This window comes from Somniosus microcephalus, chromosome 28 (genome assembly GCF_052327205.1).
Source record: "Somniosus microcephalus isolate GS21.2 chromosome 28, FLI_Smic_1.0, whole genome shotgun sequence".
NCBI lineage: Eukaryota > Metazoa > Chordata > Chondrichthyes > Squaliformes > Somniosidae > Somniosus > Somniosus microcephalus.
This window is the reverse complement of record NC_141014.1, coordinates 43,666,056-43,691,136: the sequence shown is the minus strand read 5'-3', so window position 1 is coordinate 43,691,136 and position 25,081 is coordinate 43,666,056. Positions and strand designations below refer to the sequence as shown.

General features: G+C 47.3%; 1 protein-coding gene across 4 annotated transcripts in view; it reads left to right on the top strand.

The window, feature by feature from the left end:
- LOC147099702 (transcriptional enhancer factor TEF-1-like) overlaps window positions 1–25,081 on the top strand; it is a 111,814-nt gene that overhangs the window by 71,669 nt on the left and 15,064 nt on the right. For 3 of the 4 annotated variants that reach the window (XM_085969088.1, XM_085969087.1, XM_085969089.1), the window contains exons 4-5: window positions 10,954–11,018; window positions 11,616–11,678. In XM_085969088.1, coding sequence (XP_085825214.1) covers window positions 10,954–11,018; window positions 11,616–11,678 — 128 coding nt within the window. Of the gene's footprint in view, window positions 1–10,953; window positions 11,019–11,615; window positions 11,679–13,211; window positions 13,274–25,081 lie in introns of those variants that run through there. The other variant, XM_085969090.1, reaches the window with a different exon arrangement.

The window sequence follows — 25,081 nt, the reverse complement described above, 5'->3', positions numbered from 1 at the left end:
AGTGAGGTATGTACACAGTTCATAGTTCATAGTTCACAGGAAGTGATGACATAACTTCTCGGAAGTTAGCATTTTTATCACACTCAGTTTATGTACAAAACATACTTTGTCTTTGTTTACAGTTTCACAAATTAGTTCAAGTAAAGGCTTCAAACAGCAAACCGCTTCACGAAGAATTATTTTGAATAGAATGTTTAACTTGCTGGATAACTAGATAGGAGCACGTCTAGCGCGGCCAGTACAGACTCCAACATTTTACCAACCACAGATGTTAGGCTAACTGGTCTATAGTTTCCAGCCTTTTGTCTACCTCCCTTTTTAAATAAGGGCGTTACATTAGCAGTTTTCCAATCTGCTGGGACCTTTCCTGAATCCAGGGAGTTTTGGAAAATTACCACCAATGCATCCGCAATCCCTACTGCTCTACTTCTCTCAAGACCCTAGGATGTAAGCCATCAGGTCCAGGGGATTTATCCGCCTTTAGTCCCATTATCTTACCGAGTACCACCTCCTTAGTGGTTTTAATCGTGTTTAGCTCCTCCCCCCCATAGCCCCCTGTTTGTCTAGTGTTGGGATATTTTTAGTGTCCTCTACTGTAAAGACTGATACAAAATATTTGTTCAGCGTTTTTGCCATCTCCATGTTCCCCACCACTAGTTTCCCGGTCTCGTCCTCTAAGGGACCAACATTCACTTTAGCCACCCTTTTTCTTTTTATATAACTGTAGAAACTCTTGCTATCTGTTTTTATATTTTTGCTAGTTTACTTTCATAATCTATCTTCCCTTTCTTAATTAATCTTTTAGTTAATCTTTGCTGGCTTTTAAATGCTTCCCAATCTTCTATCCTCCCACTAGATTTGGCTACTTTATATGCCATTGTTTTCAGTCGGATACTATCTTTTATTACTTTACTTAGCCACGGATGGCTGTCTTTTCTTTTACGCCCCTTTTTCCTCAGTGGAATATATTTTTCTTGAAAGTTGTGAAATATCTCCTTGAATGTACACCACTGCTCATGACGTATTGTTCTAGGAAACTGTCTCGAATACATTCCATGAACTCGTCCTCCAGACTACCCTTGCCAATTTGATTTGCCCAATCTATATGCAAATTAAAGTCCACCACTATTATTGTATTACCTTTGTTACAAGCTCCTATTATTTCTTGATTAATACTCTGTCCAATGGTAGAGCTACTGTTAGGGGGCCTATAAACTACTCCCACCACTGTTTTCTGCCACTTGTTATTTCTTCTCTCCACTCATACTGATTCTACTTCCTGATCTTCTGAGCCAAGATCCTTTCTCACTACTGTTCTTATGTCATCCTTAATTATCAGGGCTACCCGTCCTCCTGTTCCAGTCTGCCTGTCTTTTTGATTAGTCACGTAGCCTGGAATATTTAGTTCTCAACCCTGATCACCTTGCAACCATGTCTCTGTAATGGCTATTAGATCATACCCATTTATCACTATTTGTGCCACTGATTTGTCTACCTTATTAAGAATGCTTCATGCATTCAGGTAAAGAGCCTTTAGTTTTAACCTTTTACCATTATTCCCTCCTTTCATCTTATTCGCTGATGCACGATTACCTTTAAACTCTCTGTCCCTTCTTGTCACACACTGCTTATCTTTACCCAAATCGCTACACTGCTCCATTGCCTTGACTTTTATCTTTAGCTTTCTAAATTTCCCCCCCCCCCCCTTTTTAGTTTAAAGCCCTGTCTACAGCCCTAGTTATTCGATTCGCCAGGACACTGGTCCCAGCCCGGTTTAAGTGGAGACCGTCCCAACAGAACAGCTCCCTCTTTCCCAGTACTGGTGCCAGTGCCCCATGAATCGAAACCCCTTCCTCCCACACCAGTCTTTGAGCCACGCATTTAACTCTCTCATCTGTTTGTCCCTATGCCAATTTGCGCGTGGCTCAGGTAACAATCCAGAGATTTATTACCTTTTGAGGTTTTGCTTTTTAATTTGGATCCTAGCTCCTCAAACTCTCTCAGCAGAACCCCATTCCTAGACCACGACAACTGGATCCTCCCCCTCCCACTCCAAATTCTTCTCCAGCCGCGAGGAGATATCCTTAACCCCGGCACCAGGCAGGCAACGCAGCCTTTGGAACTCATGATCACGGCTGTAGAGAACAACAGTATCTATCTCTGATCCCTAGAAGACATACAGGATTCGAGAGGCACTGAAACCAATCACAGTGCCTCTGCTGCTGCCCTGGTTGAGGGTAGCTCACGAAGCACCGTATTCAGTACCTCCTGGTCAATAAGGTTGCACTGCTGCTGGAGCTAGTGTGTTCATTGCAGATATGTGTACACAGTAAAAAGGACATGTTAATACCTGCGCAGCATTCTTGGGAGTTCAGATGACCTTGGCACCTGTATTTTCACATCAGAGCCCCACAACTGTGTGCTAATGAGATATGTAGTGTATGTCTGACCTCTGGTTTATTCATTTGGTGCACTATGCATGAGATTGTTGAAGGCGAGGCTGTGAAGAACAGAAGTAACTTGTTACAACCATCGTGTTCTTCACAGCAGCTCTCAGCAAACCGAAGTGAAGCGATAAATTTACTGGCAGTAATGTTGTATGAACCCAACATGCTTGTAGTAGGTTCCTCTCTGCTATTTTAATAGAAATATTAGCCAGATGGTAACTTCTAGTCTGTAAAGATTACAGTAGACATTTGATGAGAAACAGCTGTAAAGCTAGATCTGAGCGTGGAACTGGGTGAGTGCGAGTCAGCATCACTCTGCCTGACTCAGTTTTCCTATTACTGAGCGTAATCCTTTGTGTCTGAGATGGGTGATCTCATGTCCGATGGGTATTGGTGGGGGAGGGGGTGGAAAGAAACACTCATCATCTTCAAGGAATGAAAACAGTAAGTCATGTGATTTTGGGGGAGAGGTCAGCTTTCACATCAAGGCAAGAGCTCTCTGTAACCCTTGGCATAAAATTCTGTAATTTTATTGAATGTTTATACAGTACATGTGAGCTGGTAATGGATACCTAGCTCATTTGGTGGAGTTTTCGGGAAGGTTGTGTTTGGCTCTGAAAACCGGGTTCAGATCCACCATATTGGCTGTAGCTGGCACCAGATGTATTGATGCAAACCATTGGCAGGCAAAAGGCGGCAGTTGCAGGAAGCTGGAGCTGTGGTCTACGCTGTCCTATTGTTCGTCACCTTGGAGGAGTCAGCTCCATTTCCATGCCAAAGTCCCCGCCCCCGCCCCCCCATACAGCTGTGAGCTGGCTTCCCTAAGTGCTCTCAGCCTGAGTGAGAGAGATATGATGGGGGCTTTCTGAGCATGTAATGGAGGGGTGGCTCTTGGCACTGCTATTATCAACAACCTGTTTTAAAAATAGACCATTAAATTTAAGTGTACAAAACAACAAAAATGTATTACCACTTTAAACTCCAATCACAAGCTACTCTTCTAACTTGATTAGCTATATCTGAGATGAAATTATTTTTTCTTTCTTGCTCATCATGTCAAAGGGGTAGAAGCTGTTGCAGCCAGGTGCAGGTAACGCTGAACTTCTTTCATCTTCTGTGTTACTGATATTGGAATAGAATGCTTCTGTCTAGAGGTGGAGAGAAACCATCTTCTCAATCGTGAACTGTGAGGGTTTCCCTGAATTAACTTACTTTACCTTGTAAACTTGCCAACAAATCAGCCTGGCCCTCAAAAATTAAGGCATTTTGACTAATCTTTCTTCATTTCAAACCTGTTCATGGCATTGTTTTGTGTTCTTGCCCTCTATCCTTCTATATAACATTTGAGACCATCTGTCAAAATTCAAAAGTGCCAAAAGGATTTTTTTTAAGAGAGACAATTATTTCAGTTCCTATTCCCTGGAGCCAGAAATTTGCTTCAAGTCTGCAAGCTTCCCTCACCAAATAGCAATTAAACCTACAGCAATCATTTTTGGTGGCCTTTAAGGGACAGACTAGATCAAAGCCAGTTCCATTTTAGCAGCAGAATGATCCATTGCTCATATGTCGTAAAATGTTCCTGTCTTTAGAAAACTGTGTATCAGCTGACCAATGCCACAGGTGATTTGCTAGTTGAATATCATTGGGTTATAGTTACTAATTTGGGCAGGCCTCCAAATGTCAACTATAACCAAATAGCGGCCAATTGCAAAGGCGGCAATTAGACAATGCCTGCGAGACAGCTGCCAATCCAGAGCAGCTCGGCTGATTAAATTGTCTGAGACAAACTGAAAGCACGCACAGTTATCAAACAGCAAATTAACAGATTTGTTTTAACATTTAACTCTTGGATTGATTCATTGCCCTTTATTCAAGTACAGTGATTCTTTGTAACTGTACTGGTAGTTTAAGCAGCACATCAGGGATTTAGCAGCTGATGCGCTACTGAAACTAGCATTAACAGAGTCTCCAAACTGTCTTCTATTCATGTAACGGAGCTTCATTCACTGCGGTAACTGTGAGGGAAAATGCAGGGCACTTGCTGAGTAGGGGAGGGGGCAGACAGGTGGTAGTTGCAGTTAAATTGTGAGGTAGTACATTTTGGTAAAACTCTCGAGTGGAGGAGCAGAGCGATGGAGGGGTGCACAGCACAGATCTATAGAAGCAACATTGCAGCTGGGAAAAACCATAAAGAGGGCTAATCGGAGGCAGTGTTTGAAGAGGATACAAAAGCTTAGAAGCTGGTAATGAGTCTGTCCAAGGCATTGCTTACCCAGAGTCAGAGTATTGCTTGCTGTTTTGGGCATCCCATTACAGGGGGATATTGGAGGGGCGAAAGGTGTAGCATAGATAGCAGAGATGAGAGTATATGGGTTATGATGTGCTAAATACTTGGGCTGAAAAACTAGGGCTGTATTCCTGCGAGCACAAAGCATAATAGATCTAACATTACATTTTGAGAAGGTAAATTTTGAAGAATTAAGACTGGTCGGTGAATCAGTAACAAGTGGAGCATAACTTGGATTAATACTAAAAGTGTACAAAGGGCAGGTTAGAAGAATTTTTCAAACAGCGAGTTATTAGAATATGAAAGCATTACCACTATTGAAATCAAGCCATTTGCAGTATTTAAGAAATAAATGCATGGAGGAGATATATTAAAATGCAGAATATGGGGAAAGAGTAAGGAAACGAGATTAAAATGGGTGGCTGCCATGTGGAGCTTGTGCTAACACTGACACGATGGGCTGAATGGCCTCCATTTCACTTGCAGATCAGTAGGGTTTGTAGAAGTGTGAGTCTCTCACTTTCATTGCGGTTAATGCAGGAATTGTCAAGCTCTCGGCTAGGCATCAGTCAGGTTGGCTGGGGTCCTCAACCCTGCTGTTGAGGGACTCCTGCCGTGTGTGTGTGTTCACATTGGGCGAGGACACTATTAGGCTTGAATGTGATGCCCCCAAAGTTGAATAGCCTATGGACAGACACTGTCTAGATGCACCTGTGAAGTGTTCTCATATCAGGAAAGGGCCCTGGAAGGTGATCAGCGCTCCTGGAACTGTACCCCAGCAAGAGTCAGGGAGAGAAGTGGTCAACTTGGGGGGGGCAGCAGGACAGGGGGAGAGGGAAGAATGTTTGGCTGAGTATGGGGAGGTGCTTGCATCAGCATGGAGATTGCTTGTAATGGGAAAGCGAATCTTCAAAATAGCAGCATTATTATAAAGCAGCAGAGTGACCATAAAGTCTGAGTGTACTTTTGAAAGTCAGGGGAAACTAAATTATAAAATCATTGTGTATATAGAATTCTCATTTTAAGCATTACCGTTTGAGGTTTGTCTCTCTGTGTGTGTGTGTGTATATATTATTTGCTATATATGTATTCAAAACAGAGGGCAGGGAAGAAACACTCGACCATACCAGGAGCCAAACACAGAGACACAAACATGTGGCTCCATTGTGATATTAAACGTGTCTGAGGGGCTGAGCTACATGAATAGCAAAGCCATGGAGGGAGGTCTCAGAATCACTAGGCCTTGCTTATTAGACCGCTGTTTAATAACGTCTTTGCGCTAGTTCAGCTGACCCTTTAGAGGCCTTTTGTGAACTAAGACAGGCTTGTGTAAATGGTGCTTGGAGCTGAAAGAGAGAAGGAAAGAAAGACAACCAGCAGCTGCTCGGAAGGGCAGAGGTCTAGCTGATCCCCAGCACAGTGAAAGACTCTGCACCTGCCAGGCCCTGAGGGAGCGAGTCTAGAATTCTTGGAAGCAATGTGTAGAGTGGCATTCAGAAGTAAATTGCAGGAACTCTGAAAAATGGAGCAGAAAAAGAAAACCAGGCCAAAGCCTAAAGTGTTGCCTAGTAACAGAAAACAGCAGGCTGTGTTTAAGTTTGAATGTTGGCAGGGGGGCACATTATTGCTGTTTTGCAATTATTTAAAATGTGTAAAGAGAGCTGAGTTAATTTAACATAAAAATTCCTAGATTTAATTCGATATGATGTTTGTGTAGAGTGCTGCTCCAGTAATTCAGGTGGGCATTTGATCACCGGGAGTGGAGACACCTGGGGGTAAAAATTGGGTAGCTACCTTGGGGCGCTACCTTCGCCAGGGCGCTGCGAGCCTATATCGCGGCGCTACGTGCCATGGTACTGCAGGCCTTCCTCCCCTTATTAAAGGGGAGGGGCCTGGTGCAGTGCGTCCCAGCGCCCAGCTGGGCCACCAGGGATCGGGAGTGCCGGCAAACAAGCCCGACACTCGAGGAGTGCCGGGCTCATGGAGAGCAGCCGGCACCCCGCGGGGGGGCTTCACAGGGGCCGGGGGCAGGTGCTGGCAGGCTGCCAGCAACAAAAATGGCTGCCCGCCACCTCCCCTTTAACTAGCGCCGCCCCGGCCGCAGGTAAGCCCCCGTGACCCCAACGGACATTGCTTCTGGTGGTAAGTGGGGGGGCGGCACCCAATATTACAGTCGGGGCGCTGCGCACGGCGATGACGCCATCTCCGGCATTGCCGCGCAGCGCTAATGGTTAGCGCCGCCGCTAATCCCCTGCTGAATTTCGCGGGAGGCGTTAGCGGCGTCATGTCAAAGCACTCGTTGATTTGCGCCCCATTAGAGCCCTAAGGGCGCTAACGGGAGGCGCAAATCAACCAAATTTAGCCCCCCTGGAGTGTCCAGCCTGCTAACTCCAGACTTGGTCATTTGGCTTTAACAGGGGCACAGGTGATTGGATTTCAACATAAATCTGATCTCTTGGTGTGGAGTGCTGCTTACACTGGGGTGTGTAATGGACTGTGCAGGTGTGGAGTGCTGCTTACACTGGGGTGTGTAATGGACTGTGTCGGTGTGGAGTGCTGCTTACACTTGGGTGTGTAATGGTCTGTGTCGGTGTGGAGTGCTGCTTACACTGGGGTGTGTAATGGACTGTGCAGGTGTGGAGTGCTGCTTACACTGGGGTGTGTAATGGTCTGTGTAGGTGTGGAGTGCTGCTTACACTGGGGTGTGTAATGGTCTGTGTCGGTGTGGAGTGCTGCTTACACTGGGGTGTGTAATGGACTGTGTAGGTGTGGAGTGCTGCTTACACTGGGGTGTAATGGACTGTGTAGGTGTGGAGTGCTGCTTACACTGGGGTGTGTAATGGTCTGTGTAGGTGTGGAGTGCTGCTTACACTGGGGTGTGTAATGGACTGTGTAGGTGTGGAGTGCTGCTTACACTGGGGTGTGTAATGGACTGTGTAGGTGTGGAGTGCTGCTTACACTGGGGTGCGTAATGGACTGTGTAGGTGTGGAGTGCTGCTTACACTGGGGTGTGTAATGGTCTGTGTAGGTGTGGAGTGCTGCTTACACTGGGGTGCGTAATGGACTGTGTCGGTGTGGAGTGCTGCTTACACTGGGGTGTGTAATGGACTGTGTAGGTGTGGAGTGCTGCTTACACTGGGGTGTAATGGACTGTGTAGGTGTGGAGTGCTGCTTACACTGGGGTGTGTAATGGACTGTGTAGGTGTGGAGTGCTGCTTACACTGGGGTGTGTAATGGTCTGTGTAGGTGTGGAGTGCTGCTTACACTGGGGTGTGTAATGGTCTGTGTCGGTGTGGAGTGCTGCTTACACTGGGGTGTGTAATGGACTGTGTAGGTGTGGAGTGCTGCTTACACTGGGGTGTGTAATGGACTGTGTCGGTGTGGAGTGCTGCTTACACTGGGGTGTGTAATGGTCTGTGTCGGTGTGGAGTGCTGCTTACACTGGGGTGTGTAATGGTCTGTGTCGGTGTGGAGTGCTGCTTACACTGGGGTGTGTAATGGTCTGTGTAGGTGTGGAGTGCTGCTTACACTGGGGTGTGTAATGGACTGTGTCGGTGTGGAGTGCTGCTTACACTGGGGTGTGTGATGGTCTGTGTAGGTGTGGAGTGCTGCTTACACTGGGGTGTGTAATGGTCTGTGTAGGTGTGGAGTGCTGCTTACACTGGGGTGTGTAATGGTCTGTGTAGGTGTGGAGTGCTGCTTACACTGGGGTGTGTAATGGACTGTGTAGGTGTGGAGTGCTGCTTACACTGGGGTGTGTAATGGTCTGTGTAGGTGTGGAGTGCTGCTTACACTGGGGTGTGTAATGGACTGTAGGTGTGGAGTGCTGCTTACACTGGGGTGTGTAATGGACTGTGTAGGTGTGGAGTGCTGCTTACACTGGGGTGTGTAATGGTCTGTGTAGGTGTGGAGTGCTGCTTACACTGGGGTGTGTAATGGACTGTGTCGGTGTGGAGTGCTGCTTACACTGGGGTGTAATGGACTGTGTAGGTGTGGAGTGCTGCTTACACTGGGGTGTGTAATGGACTGTGTAGGTGTGGAGTGCTGCTTACACTGGGGTGTGTAATGGACTGTGTCGGTGTGGAGTGCTGCTTACACTGGGGTGTGTAATGGTCTGTGTAGTTGTGGAGTGCTGCTTACACTGGGGGGTGTAATGGACTGTGCAGGTGTGGAGTGCTGCTTACACTGGGGTGTGTAATGGTCTGTGTAGGTGTGGAGTGCTGCTTACACTGGGGTGTGTAATGGACTGTGTAGGTGTGGAGTGCTGCTTACACTGGGGTGTGTAATGGTCTGTGTAGGTGTGGAGTGCTGCTTACACTGGGGTGTGTAATGGACTGTGTAGGTGTGGAGTGCTGCTTACACTGGGGTGTGTAATGGTCTGTGTAGGTGTGGAGTGCTGCTTACACTGGGGTGTGTAATGGTCTGTGTAGGTGTGGAGTGCTGCTTACACTGGGGTGTGTAATGGACTGTGTAGGTGTGGAGTGCTGCTTACACTGGGGTGTGTAATGGACTGTGTAGGTGTGGAGTGCTGCTTACACTGGGGTGTGTAATGGTCTGTGTCGGTGTGGAGTGCTGCTTACACTGGGGTGTGTAATGGTCTGTGTAGGTGGGGAGTGCTGCTTACACTGGGGTGTGTAATGGACTGTGTAGGTGGGGAGTGCTGCTTACACTGGGGTGTGTAATGGTCTGTGTCGGTGTGGAGTGCTGCTTACACTGGGGTGTGTAATGGACTGTGTAGGTGTGGAGTGCTGCTTACACTGGGGTGTGTAATGGTCTGTGTAGGTGTGGAGTGCTGCTTACACTGGGGTGTGTAATGGACTGTGTAGGTGTGGAGTGCTGCTTACACTGGGGTGTGTAATGGACTGTGCAGGTGTGGAGTGCTGCTTACACTGGGGTGTGTAATGGTCTGTGTCGGTGTGGAGTGCTGCTTACACTGGGGTGTGTAATGGACTGTGTAGGTGTGGAGTGCTGCTTACACTGGGGTGTGTAATGGACTGTGTAGGTGTGGAGTGCTGCTTACACTGGGGTGTGTAATGGACTGTGTCGGTGTGGAGTGCTGCTTACACTGGGGTGTGTAATGGACTGTGTCGGTGTGGAGTGCTGCTTACACTGGGGTGTGTAATGGACTGTGTAGGTGTGGAGTGCTGCTTACACTGGGGTGTGTAATGGTCTGTGCAGGTGTGGAGTGCTGCTTACACTGGGGTGTGTAATGGACTGTGTCGGTGTGGAGTGCTGCTTACACTGGGGTGTGTAATGGACTGTGTAGGTGTGGAGTGCTGCTTACACTGGGGTGTGTAATGGTCTGTGTCGGTGTGGAGTGCTGCTTACACTGGGGTGTGTAATGGTCTGTGTCGGTGTGGAGTGCTGCTTACACTGGGGTGTGTAATGGACTGTGTAGGTGTGGAGTGCTGCTCACACTAGGGTGGGTAACTCTGGCTCTGTAGGTATGAGGAGTTGTCAGAACATGTTATAAGAAATAGGAGCAGGAAAAGGCCATTTGGGACTTCGAGCCTGCTCTGCCATTCAGTAAGATCATGGCTGATCTTCTACATCATCTCCACTTTCCTGCACTATCCCCATATCCCTTGATTCCCTCAATAATATTCATAAATCTATCAATCTCTGTCTTGAATATACTCAACGACTGAGCATCCACAGCCCTCTGGGGTTGAGAATTTCAAAGATTCACCACCCTCTGAGTGAAGAAGTTTCTCCTCATCTCAGTCCTAAATGGCCGACCCCTTATTCTGAGACTGTGACCCCTGGTTCTAGACTCCCCAGCCAGGGGAAACATCCTCCCTGCATCTACCCTGTCAAGCCCTGTAAGAATTTTTATGTTTCAATGAGATCACCTCTCATTCTTCTAAACTCCAGAGAGTATAGGTCTAGTCTACTCAATCTCTCCTCATAGGACAATTCCCCCCTCTCTGGGGATTTAAAACACTTAAGCTCTCTGTTGAGCCAAAGCAAATGCTGTCTTCATACAACACCCACAACCTCATGTTCCAGGAGGCGGGGTCAGTGAACTAGAAGGGGTGGAGTCTATCCTATATGCCAAGTGTGAATTTCCAACGCACAGTTACTAAATTACTGTGCTTCTATTTTCTTGACGGGAAGGAATATTGCAGATGCCTGTCTAGTTATAGAGAAGTTGTTTGTACAGTTTACCTTAAACTGCCTAATTAATTAGTTAGTGACTCTTGTTTCTCCCTTGCGCAGGACGCAATGAGTTAATCGCCAGATACATCAAGCTGCGGACAGGAAAAACGCGGACACGGAAACAGGTTTGTTAATGAAGATTTTGTTTTTAATTCATGTGTTTTTTACTCCCTGAACAACTCCCCCTCTCTCCGGTAGTGTGCGTGAGTGTGTAGTTTGTGTGTGTGTGAGTATGCGAGAGTGAGCGAGTGTGTGTAGTGTCCTTTCCTCGGGTGCCTTGGTGTGTGGAGAAAATTACCAGTGAGTGCACTGCCTCCCGGTGGTGTCAGACAGGAGACCGGCTCACAGGCACGTGCCCAAAGAGAGCGCAATTTGTGAATATGGTAAGAGTATTTTGATAAGCACCTTGGGGGAATTGGAGAAGAATTCCCAGAGTTTTTCCCATATTAGCTGCAGTGTATTTGTGACTGTGGGGTTCGGCTGTGGGCGAATTATGTAAGTGTTTGAAACATTTGCTGGATGGTGGGCTTTATGGACTCGGGGTCTCATTTCTGTTTATCTGTAGGAGAAAGTCACGTACTGTTTTAAGAAACACCTCCAGATAATGACAGGAGGAACGTCACAAATGCACCTGGTCCCGGCACTTCATCCTGATAGCCACAGTTTATAAGACGATGTAAAACTCTTCCTTTAAGCCCATTCTTTCTCCTGTCCCCCATTAGGTATCGAGTCACATTCAGGTGCTTGCTCGACGGAAGTCGCGTGAGATTCACAGCAAGTTAAAGGTAAGGGCTCACCTGCTCTGACGGTTTACAGCTTTATCTGGTTACCATGGTAATACATTGTGACCTTTAACCCTACTCATTAACAGCTGAAAGAATGAGTCACAGCTTAATGATTTTGAAAGAACTTAAGTGTTTTAAAAAAAAATTCCCCTTTGTTCCTCCCGTTGAGTACAGAGCCTTGCTGAAACTGCCCCTGGGAAGTACACAACCTCTCTGTAACTGTCCCTTGCCCCTGGCGAGTACAGAGCGTCTCTGTAACTGCCCCTTGCCCCTGGTGAGTACGCAGCCTTGCTGTAACTGCCCCTTGCCCCTGGTGAGTACAGAGCGTCTCTGTAACTGCCCCTTGCCCCTGGTGAGTACGCAGCCTTGCTGTAACTGCCCCTTGCCCCTGGTGAGTACAGAGCGTCTCTGTAACTGCCCCTTGCCCCTGGTGAGTACGCAGCCTTGCTGTAACTGCCCCTTGCCCCTGGTGAGTACAGAGCGTCTCTGTAACTGCCCCTTGCCCCTGGTGAGTACGCAGCCTTGCTGTAACTGCCCCTTGCCCCTGGTGAGTACAGAGCGTCTCTGTAACTGCCCCTTGCCCCTGGTGAGTACGCAGCCTTGCTGTAACTGCCCCTTGCCCCTGGTGAGTACAGAGCGTCTCTGTAACTGCCCCTTGCCCCTGGTGAGTACGCAGCCTTGCTGTAACTGCCCCTTGCCCCTGGTGAGTACAGAGCGTCTCTATAACTGCCCCTTGCCCCTGATGAGTACAGAGCGTCTCTATAACTGCCCCTTGCCCCTGATGAGTATACTTTCCTACTGCTCAGGGTAAGCATTCAATCACAAATTTCATTTTTTTCCTGTGAATTTAAGCATAAATTCAAATCTGTCTTTAAAGTCCCAGTTTGCAGCCATTTCCTGGGTTTAAACATATCAAGTAGAAAACAGCAGTGCCAGACATCTGGTTTGGCGCAGACGTTTAAAGAGGAGACTCAGACCAGTTCCAAATCCCTGTCCAGTTCCAATTCCTAGTCTGGTCCCCTCATCCTTCTCTGGCCCTGTTTGTTTTTTCTCCCTGGCTGCTCATGCTCAGATTTTCCATCCTGTGCTGTCTGGTTGCCATTCTGCCCAGCTATCTCCAAATTCCCATTCTCATTTTCTCTCCCAAGTCTCTCTTCTGCCCATTTCTTCCAATTATTGGACACATACAGATATAACCAGGAAAATAAATTCACCACCATCAATTGTGATTGTGCTTGAAAAGTAGTAGAATCGTCAGGCAAGGTAAGATATTTATGTCCCAATGTAATGCTTAATTTCCTTTTGTGTTACTGTGTGTGTGCTACTGAGTAACAATCCACAGCAAGTAAAATATATTCTCCTTCAACTGTTTATTACTTGTTTCTGCCCTTTCATAGTAATAAATAAGTTTAAAAGTGATTCACTGTATATTTGTATAGCAACAGCATTACAGGATAGACAAACTAAGAAATAACTCCCATTTATACAGCGCCTTTCACCACCTCGGGACGGACCAACGCGCTTTACGGACATTGAACTACTTTTGAAGTGTGGTCACTGTTATAATGTAGAAGATGATCAAAGAACACTGAGAGGTTGGTGGAGTCTCTGGGTAGAGCAGGTTAAGGGGGAGACAGGCATTAATTCAACATGGTGCGCGGTGGAATGCTCAAGTGCCACTCTGAAATGCAACCTTCAACCTCATCCAATGCGTGGAAACCCTCCGTGTCTGACAATGAAGTGATGCGTCAGTAGTTACCCAGAGAGGACAGCGTCGCAGGGACTCTGGCCCCCAGGGAGCGCTGTGGGAAGCGTCACGGGTACTCTGGCCCCCAGGGAACGTCCCAGGGACTCCCAGTTAAAGATGTCACTCGAGCAGATCACTGAAGAGCTAAATCTACAGAAAAGTGACCCCAGTCAGTGTACAGATATTTCCGAGGGAGAGGGGTCTGAGAGACCCCAGTCAGGGTACAGATATTTCCGAGGGAGAGGGGTCTGAGAGACCCCAGTCAGTGTACAGATATCTCCCTGAGGGAGAGGGGACTGAGAGACCCCAGTCAGTGTACAGATATCTCCCTGAGGGAGAGGGGACTGAGAGACCCCAGTCAGGGTACAGATATCTCCCTGAGGGAGAGGGGACTGAGAGACCCCAGTCAGGGTACAGATATCTCCCTGAGGGAGAGGGGACTGAGAGACCCCAGTCAGGGTACAGATATCTCCCTGAGGGAGAGGGGACTGAGAGACCCCAGTCAGGGTACAGATATCTCCCTGAGGGAGAGGGGACTGAGAGACCCCAGTCAGGGTACAGATATCTCCCTGAGGAAGAGGGGTCTGAGAGACCCCAGTCAGTGTACAGATATCTCCGAGGGAGAGGGGACTGAGAGACCCCAGTCAGGGTACAGATATCTCCCTGAGGCAGAGGGAACTGAGAGACCCCAGTCAGGGTACAGATATTTCCCTGAGGGAAGGGACTGAGAGACCCCAGTCAGGGTACAGATATCTCCCTGAGGGAGAGGGGACTGAGAGACCCCAGTCAGGGTACAGATATCTCCCTGAGGGAGAGGGGACTGAGAGACCCCAGTCAGGGTACAGATATCTCCCTGAGGAAGAGGGGTCTGAGAGACCCCAGTCAGTGTACAGATATCTCCGAGGGAGAGGGGACTGAGAGACCCCAGTCAGGGTACAGATATCTCCCTGAGGCAGAGGGAACTGAGAGACCCCAGTCAGGGTACAGATATTTCCCTGAGGGAAGGGACTGAGAGACCCCAGTCAGGGTACAGATATCTCCCTGAGGGAGAGGGGACTGAGAGACCCCAGTCAGTGTACAGATATCTCCCTGAGGGAGAGGGGACTGAGAGACCTCAGTCAGGGTACAGATATCTCGCTGAGGGAGAGGGAACTGAGAGACCCCAGTCAGGGTACAGATATCTCCCTGAGGGAGAGGGGCCTGAGAGACCCCAGTCAGGGTACAGATATCTCCCTGAGGAAGAGGGGACTGAGAGACCCCAGTCAGGGTACAGATATCTCCGAGGGAGAGGGGACTGAGAGACCCCAGTCAGGGTACAGATATCTCCCTGAGGGAGAGGGGACTGAGTGACCCCAGTCAGGGTACAGATATCTCCCTGAGGGTGAGGGGACTGAGAGACCCCAGTCAGGGTACAGATATCTCCCTGAGGGAGAGGGGACTGAGTGACCCCAGTCAGGGAACAGATATCTCCCTGAGGGAGAGGGGACTGAGAGACCCCAGTCAGGGTACAGATATCTCCCTGAGGGAGAGGGGACTGAGAAAAACCAAAGTCCTTGTGTTCCAGCAAAGATCCAAACATCAGGGACCCAAAATAAATTTCACAGTAGGAACAACCAAAATTGAACAAACCACTAACTACACATACTTGGGCTTAAAAATCAGTTCTACGGGAAACTTCAAACTGGCTGTGAATGAACTGAAAGAGAAAGCAAGAAGGGCTTTCTATGCCATCAAAAAATCAATCCAAATAGAAATCCCAATTAGCATTTGGCTCAAAATTTTCAAATCAGTAATTGAACCAATTGCACTCTATGGCAGTGAGGTATGGGGACCGCTAACACAACAAGAATTTGCAAAATGGGACAAACACCCAATTGAGATCCTACATGCAGAATTCTGTAAAAGTATCCTCCGGACTCAAAGGAAAACAGTAAACAATGCATGCAGGGCGGAACTAGGCCAATATCCATTAATAATCACTATCCAAAAAAGAGCCACCAAATTTTGGAATCACCTACAAATGAGCAACCCCCAATGCTATCACTACGACGCCCTGAAATGCCAAGAGCTGACCATAAAGAAAAATACCCTCAGTCAACTAGTCCTGGGACTCAGTGAAGTAACTACTAACAATACTAACAATAACCAGCCCCAGGACAGTGACAGCGTAACACAAAGAATTCGACCCAACACAATCGTCGCTAAGCAAAAGGAAAAATATCTGACATATTGGGCAGAAACAACAAAAACCCAAAGCAAACTCAATTGCTACTTGGCCCGAAACAGACAATACAACATAGCTGATTACCTGACCATGGTAAAGGATAACAAACTGAGAAGAACCTTGACAAGGTACAGACTTAGCGAACATAGCCTAGCGATCGAAAAAGGCAGACCAGGCTGCCAAGAGAAGACAGGATATGCTCTCACTGCAGTCAGGGAGTAGTAGAGACAGAGATGCACTTCCTCACAGCCTGTGGAAAATATCAGGGCATCAGGGAGAATTTCTACCAAAAATTCTCACAAATATGCCCTGAATTCAGAAATCTGAATGACAACCAAAAACTCCCATTCCTACTGGGGGAGGAGAGAAGCTGTGTAACACTGGCGGCACACTATGTTACAGCTTGCCATGAACAGAGGGACAACCAGTAAACTAAGAAAAGAGTATATATAAACAAGGCGAATGTATATTTATACACTCGGGGATATACCTGTTTATACACTGTATGAATAGAACTGCGTTTATGTGTTCAACCATAAATGTATTTTGATGCTTTGGCAACATAAGATGTACCTTATCATGCCAATAAAGCGATTTGAATTTGAATTGACTGAGAGACTCCAGTCAGGGTACAGATATCTCCCTGAGGGAGAGGGGACTGAAAGACCCCAGTCAGGGTACAGATATCTCCGAGGGAGAGGGGACTGAGAGACCCCAGTCAGGGTACAGATATCTCCCCGAGGGAGAGGGGACTGAGAGACCCCAGTCAGGGTACAGATATCTCCCCGAGGGAGAGGGGACTGAGAGACCCCAGTCAGGGTACAGATATCTCCCTGAGGGAGAGGGGACTGAGAGACCCCAGTCAGGGTACAGATATCTCCCTGAGGGAGAGGGGACTGAGAGACCCCAGTCAGGGTACAGATATCTCCCCGAGGGAGAGGGGACTGAGAGACCCCAGTCAGGGTACAGATATCTCCCTGAGGGAAGGGGACTGAGAAAAACCCCAGCAATTACCCTTAAGATTACATTATTATTCTTTTTCCTTAAGCAGCCTGATATTTGTGTGTGTCTCTGTAATTAGACAGGCTTGTGTTTCCCCATCCCCCTGCCTTTCACTCTCTGCTCTCAGCCTGTGAACAGGACCGGCCTGGTGTGACTGAGGGTGATTTCAGCAGGTTTCATTGGTTGGGGATGGGTTACTAGTGTTTTGGTTAAACTGTTAATTGGATGAAATGAAAAGAGGGAGGAGATGTGGAGGAAATATCTCCTCCATCAATAAATGCTTTTTAAAAGTGATTAATCTTTTTATTGACTTTTATTTTGAATGGACTGCCAATTTGGTGACTGGAATGGATGACAATCTCTCATTGTTTCCAGACAATCAATCTGGTGAGCTCGTGGGGAAATGGCTCTCTTGCTTTGTGCTGATATTCCGTTGCTGTAAAGACTCATGTTTCCCGCTAACGCAGGGTCACCCGCTAACGCGGGGTCTCCCGCTAACGCAGGGTCACCCGCTAACGCAGGGTCACCCAATGTCCAGTTGCCATCAACCGTCTGCCTTTTGAGAGAGCTGTCTGGAAATTGCTCAAATGTAAACTGGATTCCAACAGTCTGTGTTTAAATCACCCATTCTCCCCATTTATTTCAGCCTTGTGATATGGACACGTTTAGTTTTTCAGGTTCTCAATGAATTTCCATCAGCAGCAAAACAAGCCTCCCAAGTCAAGCCTTGATCCCACGTCCTGTCCAATTTTAGATTTGGTGGAAGGTTCCCATTGCAAGCACTGGTGCTGAGAGACATGTGGAAACTGTTCGTAATTGCTGACTCTGCCACCTGCCACTGTTTACATGTTTAGTATCAGGAAAAATAAAACCCTTCTAAGGAGTATTGCATCTCACTCTGGATTGTAAGCAGCATTCTACAGTTCAGTATAAATACTGGCTTCCTGAGATAACACATATCTACATGACTCTGTCGCTGAATTGGTCTCAGCATCAACTGGGTGGAGTGGAGTCTGTCCACATCCAGTATTTTTGGATACTTTTAGAGACTAGCTGGGAGATGTTACAAGACTGTTATACACTCAGAGTGAGCATGATTTTGTAAACCAGGAGCTTAAATAGTGTTTGAAAATCACCTGAACCTCTCCATTACATCAGCAACCTCGTCCTCACCAATCTACCTGTTGCAGATGCATTTGTCCATGATAGTATTGGTAGCAGTGACCACCGCACAGTCATTGTGGAGACGAAGTCCTGTCTTCACACTGAGGACACCCTCCACTCTGTTGTGTGGCACTACCTCCGTGCTAAATGGGATAGATTCAGAACAGATCTAGCAGCTCAAAACTGGGCATCCATGAGGCACTCTGGGCCATCAGCAGCAGCAGAATTGTATTCCAGCACAATCTGTAACCTCATGGCCCACCATATCCCTCACTCTACCATTACCATCAAGCCAGGGGACCAACCCTGGTTCAATAAGGAGTGTAGAAGACCATGCCAGGAGCAACACCAGGCATACCTAAAAATGAGGTGCCAACCTGGGGAAGCTGCAACACAGGACTACATGCATGCTAAAAAGCAGAAGCAGCATGCTATAGACAGGGCTAAGAATCCCACAATCAACGGATCAGACCAAAGCTCTGCAGTCCTGCCACATCCAGTCATGAATGGTGGTGGACCATTAAACAACTAATGAGAGGAGGAGCCTCTATGAATATCCCCATCCTCAATGATGGTGGAGTCCAGCACGTGAGTGCAAAAGACATTTGAAGCATTTACAACCATCTTCAGCCAGAAGTGCCGAGTGGATGATCCATATCGACCTCCTCCTGAGGTCCTCACCATCACAGAAACCAGTCTTCAGCCAATTCGATTCACTCCACGTGATATCAAGAAACGGCTGAGCGCACTGGATACAGCAAAGACTGTGGGCCCCGACAACATCCCAGTTGTCATGCTGAAGACTTGTGCTCCAGAACTAGCCGTGCCTCTAGCTAAGCTGTTCCAGTACAGCTACAACACTGGCATCTATCCAACAACGTGGAAAACTGCCCAGATATGTCCTGTCCACAAAAAGCAGGACAAATCCAATCCGGACAATTGCCACCGCATCAGTCTACACTCAATCATCAGCAAAGTGATGGAAGGTGTCATCGACAGTGCTATCAAGCAGCACTTACTCACCAATAACCTGCTCACTGATGCCCAGTTTGGGTTCCACCAAGACCACTCCGCTCCCGACCTCATTACAGCCTTGATCCAAACATGGACAAAGGAGCTGAATTCCAGAGGTGAGGTGAGAGTGACTGCCCTTGACATCAAGGAAGTATTTGACCGAGTGTGGCATCATGGAGCCCTAGTAAAACTGAAGTCAATGGGAATTGGGGGCGGGGGGGGAAACTCTCCACTGGCTGGAGTCATACCTAGCACAAAGGAAGATGGTTGTGGTGGTTGGAGGTCAACCATCACAGCCCCAGGACATTGCTGCAGGAGTTCCTCAGGGCAGTGTCCTAGGCCCAACCATCTTCAGCTGCTTCATCAATGACCTTCCCTCCAACATAAGGTCAGAAATGGGGATGTTCGCTGATGACTGCACCGTGTTCAGTGCCATTCACAACTCCTCAGATAATGAAGCAGTCCATGCCCGCATGCAACAAGACCTGGACGATTTTCAGGCTTGGGCTGATAAGTGGCAGGTAACATTCACACCATAGAAGTACCAGGCAATGACTATTTCCAACAAGTGAGAGTCTAACTACTGCCCCTTAACATTCAATGGCATTACCATCACCAAATCCCCCACCATCAACATCCTGGGGGGGTCACCATTGACCAGAAACTTAACTGGACCAGCCACATAAATACTGTGGCAACGGGAGCAGGTCAGAGGCCTGGTATTCTGCGGTGAGTGTCTCACCTCCTGATTCCCCCAAGCCTTCCCACCATCTACAAGGCACAAGTAGGGAGTGTGATGGAATACTCTCCACTTGCCTGGATGAGTGCAGCTCCAACAATACTCAAGAAGCTCGACACCATCCAGGACAAAGCAGCCGCTTGATTGGCACCCCATCCACCACCTTAAACGTTCACTCCCTCCACCACCGGCGTACCATGGCTGCAGTGTGTACCATCTACAAGATGCACTGCAGCAACTCGCCAAGGCTTCTTCGGCAGCACCTCCCAAACCCGCAACCTCTACCACCTAGAAGGACAAGGGCAACTGTAACATGGGAATACCACCACCTCCAAGTTCCCCTCCAAGTCACACACCATCCTGACTTAGAAGCATATCGCCGATCCTTCATCGTCGCTGGGTCAAAATCCTGGAACTCCCTCCCTAACGGCACTGTGGAAGTACCTTCACCACACAGACTGCAGCGGTTCAAGAAGGCGGCTCACCACCATCTTCTCAAGGGCAATTAGGGATGGGCAATAAATGCTGGCCTTTCCCACATCCCATGAACGAATAAAAAAAGTATGCTGCCCGTGTTGTTTTCTCTGGTAGATACAGTGTGAGCTCAGTCAGGGTCCTCACACCCCGTCACTGGGGTGGTGAGGACAAGCTCAGGCTCGGCTGTGGTGTCCACTGTAGCCAAATAGCCCTTTTGAAACTCGTTGCCTAGGCTGACTGATGACGAATGGGCACTTGGCTATGGTATTGGTGGGCGAGTGGCACCTGTGGAACCATAAACAAGAGTCAATGCCTTCAAGAGAGAGGGGGAGAACCATGGAAAGTTTGTAAAGTCCCCCTACTTGCAGGATTCTCCCTGTACAAGGCTGCCCCCAACCCCAACAGAGTGACCATTTCAAGCTGTGCTCTCTGGCTGTGTGACCTGCCTAACCCATCCTTCTCTCTGGTGCTTGTGGCTTTATTTGCAGGGGACTGTTTAATTCGGGTGCATTGTTTAACTTAGCTGGAAACTGACGATGGTCACCATCAGAACCCTTTAAACCATCAGAGTAAACATTACCACAAACTCGAGCACTGTTTCTGAGTGCTTTGTGATTTGAAATACTTCTCAGTGTGTGCTAATATTGCAGAGAAGGGGTGGGGGCCATGAGGAACCGTGTCTGGTAGATTCCCTGTTGGTGTAATCAGTCCTTCCTGTTTAAATAAAAATACTGGGAATGTGGCGTCAATGGAAAGGAACAGGTGTCTTGATAGTTCCTTATCAACTGTTTTAAAGGGATTCTGATGGTGACTGTCAGTGTTTCACCAACAAATCAAACTCCAGTGGTAACTTGATTCCTTTCATTACATTACTCCAATCCTATTCATTACATTATCAATACTCCACTGCCTGTTTCATTATTACTTCACTGCCCATGTTCTAGTTTGTTAGAACTAATAGGTGGCATTTCTAACAAGTGCACCTTTTACCAGGGGGGCACCACTAAAAGAATCAGCTCACAGCAAACTAAAAACGCCTGTGAGTTTAGAATATTCGATTTTGCTAGTCAACGAACTGTGTATGTCGAGCTGTGCTCACCGACCGTGAAACGCTTAAAGGGAACCAGTGGACACCACGTGAACCCGCTCCAGGGTCACCTGGGTACGTACATATCAGCCCGTGTTTGAGGACTCTGCTACCTGGTTTAATTAATATTTGGATTCCCATGGGTAGCTCCTAGCTGTTCACGTTGCTATACTGAGTGTTTTGTATAGATGCTGCAGAATCCCAGGATGTTTTCTTTCCCCTGCTAGAATCCCTGACGAACAGCATAATTGCAGCCTTGCAGTTTGTGTGTCTCGGCAGCATCTGAGAGCTTCTGTTGCTGGTCCTGAGAATGTTATCATGGGGGCAGCTGCCACACTGGGGTACAATTTTCTCCCGTTACCCGATGTACTGACATTCCCTATGTTAGTGGAGTGAATGGAATTGTAAACTTGTCCTTCAGAATGGAGATACTCTGTGAATAGGAAACACATTTAATAATCGCTATACATCACTGCCAGAGAATTCTCACCCCACTGTGGCTAAATCTATCACTCACAATGAACGTAACAAGGTAACCTGGCCCAAATTGGTCAGCATGCTTAATGTAATATATTGATCACTGTTGGAGAGCATCTTTTAGCAGCTCACTCGCTCCTGAACAGGATACAACAGAAGTTTGTTTGACAATGATCCTTCTCTCGTAATCCGTCTGTCTCTCAGTCTCCTGCACTCCCACTCTCACTATTCCTCGTTTGAGTGCTCATGCTCTTGCTGTGCATGCTAATTCTTTTTGTCTCTTTTTTTTCTTTCTGCCCCACTTTCTCTTTCTCTCCTCTCTCTCTTTTGCTTGCTCTCTCATTTGCTTGCTCTCTCTTTCCTCTCTCTCTTTTGCTCTCTTTCTCTCCATAGTGCACTGTCACTCTCGGTGCTCATGCTCTGTAACATTGTATTGTGGTTGTTCTTGTTCTTGTTCTCACTGTTGTGTCCTTCCTCTATCAATACTTCTATGATCAGAGCTACTCTAGACTTTCCTCCCAAGCTCCAAATACCCCATCCCACCTGTTGTTCCTCCTCCCTACATCCTCACTTTGAAACCAAAATTAATTCCACTGTACCATCTGCTAATCTAACTCAGTCTTTCCCAGAACCTCAACACTATGGAACTCCTTGCCTCCTTCATGCCTGCGACCACATAAGAACATAAGAAATAGGAGCAGGAGTAGGCCATTCGGCCCCTCGAGCCTGCTCCGCCAGTCAATAAGATCATGGCTGATCTTCGACCTCAACTCCACTATCCCCATATCCTTTGATTCGCTTAATATCCAAAACTCTATCAATCTCTGTCTTGAATATACTCAACGACTGAGCCTCCACAGCCCTCTAGGGTAGAGAATTCCAAAGATTCACCACCCTCTGAGTGAAGAAATTTCTCCTCATCTCAGTCCTAAATGGCCGACCCCTTATTCTGAGACTGTGACTCCTGGTTCTAGACTCCCCAGCCAGGGGATACATCCTCCCTGCATCTACCCTGTCAAACTCTAAGAATTTTGTATGTTTCAATGAGATCACCTCATTCTTCTGAACTCTAGAGAATATAGACCTAGTCTACACAATCTCTCCTCGTAGGACAATCCCCCCATCCCAGGAATCAGTCTGGTGAACCTTCGTTGCACTCCCTCTATGGCAAGTATATCCTTCCTTAGGTAAGGAGACCAAAACTGTCCACAATGCTCCAGGTGTGGTCTCATTAGGGCCCTATATAATTGCAGTAAGATGTCTTTACTCTTATACTCAAATCCTCTTGTAGTAAAGGCCAACATACCATTTGCTTTCCTAATTGCTTGCCGTACCTGCATGTTAACTTTCAGAGAATTGGTGTACAAGGACACACAGGTCCCTCTGAACACCAACATTTCCCAATCTCGCTCCATTTAAAAAATACTCTGCTTTTCTATTTTTCCTACCAAAGTGGATAACTTTGGTAGGAAAAGCACTGATCCTTGTGGTACCCCACTGGTTACAGCCTGCCAACCCGAAAATGACCCGTTTATTCCTACTCTCTGTTTTCTGTCCGTTAACCAATCCTCAATCCATGCTAGTGTATGACCCCCAATCCCATGAGCCCTAATTGTGTTTAATAACCTCTTGCATGGCACTTTATCGAATGCCTTCTGAAAGTCCAAATACATCACATCCGCTGGTTCCCCCTCATCTATTTTGCTATTTACAACCTCAAAAAACTCTAACAGATTTGTCAAACACGATTTCCCTTTCATAAATCCGTGTTGACTCTGCCCAATCCTATTATTATTTTCTAAGTGCCCTGTTACCACGTCCTGAATAATAGATTCTAGCATTTTCCCTACTACTGATGTCAGGCTAACTGGTCTATAGTTCACCGTTTTCTCTCTCTCCCTCCTTTCTTAAATAGTGGGGTTACATTTGCTACTTTCCAATCTGTGGGAACAATTCTAAAATCTGTGGAATTTTGGAAGATGACAATCAATGCATCCACTATCTCTGTAGCCACCTCTTTTAAAACCCTAGGATGTAGGCCATCAGGTCCAGGGGATTTTTCAACAACAACAACTGATTCTACATTTTGTTTTTTCAAGCCAAGATGCTTTCTCTCTACTATCTTTATTCCCTCCTTTATTATCAGGGCTACCGCTCCTCCTTTTCCATTCTGCCTGTCTCTTCTAAAAGTCAAATATCCTGGCATATTTAGTTCCCAACCTTGGTCACTCTGCAACTACGTCTCTGTAATGGCTATTAAATCAAACCCATTTATTTCTATCCGCGCTATTCATTCATTTATTTTCTTGTGAATGCTTTGTGTATTCAGATATAGTACCTTTAGCTTGAACTTTTTTCTATTTTTCCCTGATGTCAGTTTAGTCACTAATGCCCTGTTACCTTTATTAATATTTCTGTCCCTTCCTGACCCACTCTGCTTATCTTTACCCAGATCACTACTCTGCTCTACATTTCTCTTGCTGCTTTTCAATTTACCCTTTCCTGAATGCTCCCACCCCTCCTTCATTAGTTTTAAGCCCTATCTACCACCCTAGTTAATCGATTCGGCAGGACACTGGTCCCAGCCGATTTAAGCGAAGCCCGTCCCCATGGAACAGCTCCCTCTTTCCCCGGTACTGGTGCCAGTGCCCCATGAATTGAAACCCTGCCTCCCACATCACTCTTTGAGCCACGCATTTAACCTTCTATTCTGTTTGTCCCTATGCCAATTTGCGCGTGGCTCAGGTAACAATCCAGAGATTATTAGCTGTGAGGTTCTGCATTTTAATTTCGAGCCTAGTTCCTCAAACTCTCTCAGCAGGACCTCATTCCTCGTTCTACCTATGTCATTTGTTCCTACTTGGACCACAACAATTGGATCCTCCCCCTCCCACTCCATGTTCTTCTCCAGCCACGAGGAGATATCCTTTACCCTGGCACCAGGCAGGCAACACAGCCTTCAGAACTCCCGGTCGCAGCTGCAGAGAACAGTATCTATCCCTCTGACTATACTGTCCCCTACCACTATCACATTCCTTTTCACTCCCCCCACTTGAATGGCCTCCTGCACCATGGTGCCATGGTCAGTTTGCTCATCCACCCTGCAGTCCTTGTTCTCATCCCCACTGGTAGTAAGTATCTCATACCTGTTGGGCAAAGCCGAGGGCTGAGGCTCCTCTATCACTACGTCCTGGGTCCCCATACCTTCCTGACTCGCGTTCACACCCTCCTGTCCCTGACCATTGACAAACTCTAAAGTACTCCTTAACCTAAGGGGTGTGACTGCCTCCTGGAACAAAGTGTCCCGGTAACTCTCCCCCTCCCTGATGCCCCGCAATGTCTGCACCTCGGACTCCAGCTCAACAACTCTGAGCCCAAGTTCCTCGAGCTGCAGACACTTACCACAGATGTGGTTGTTCGGGATCTCACTGTCTCCACAAACTCCCACATGCTGCAGTTACGGCCCACAAAC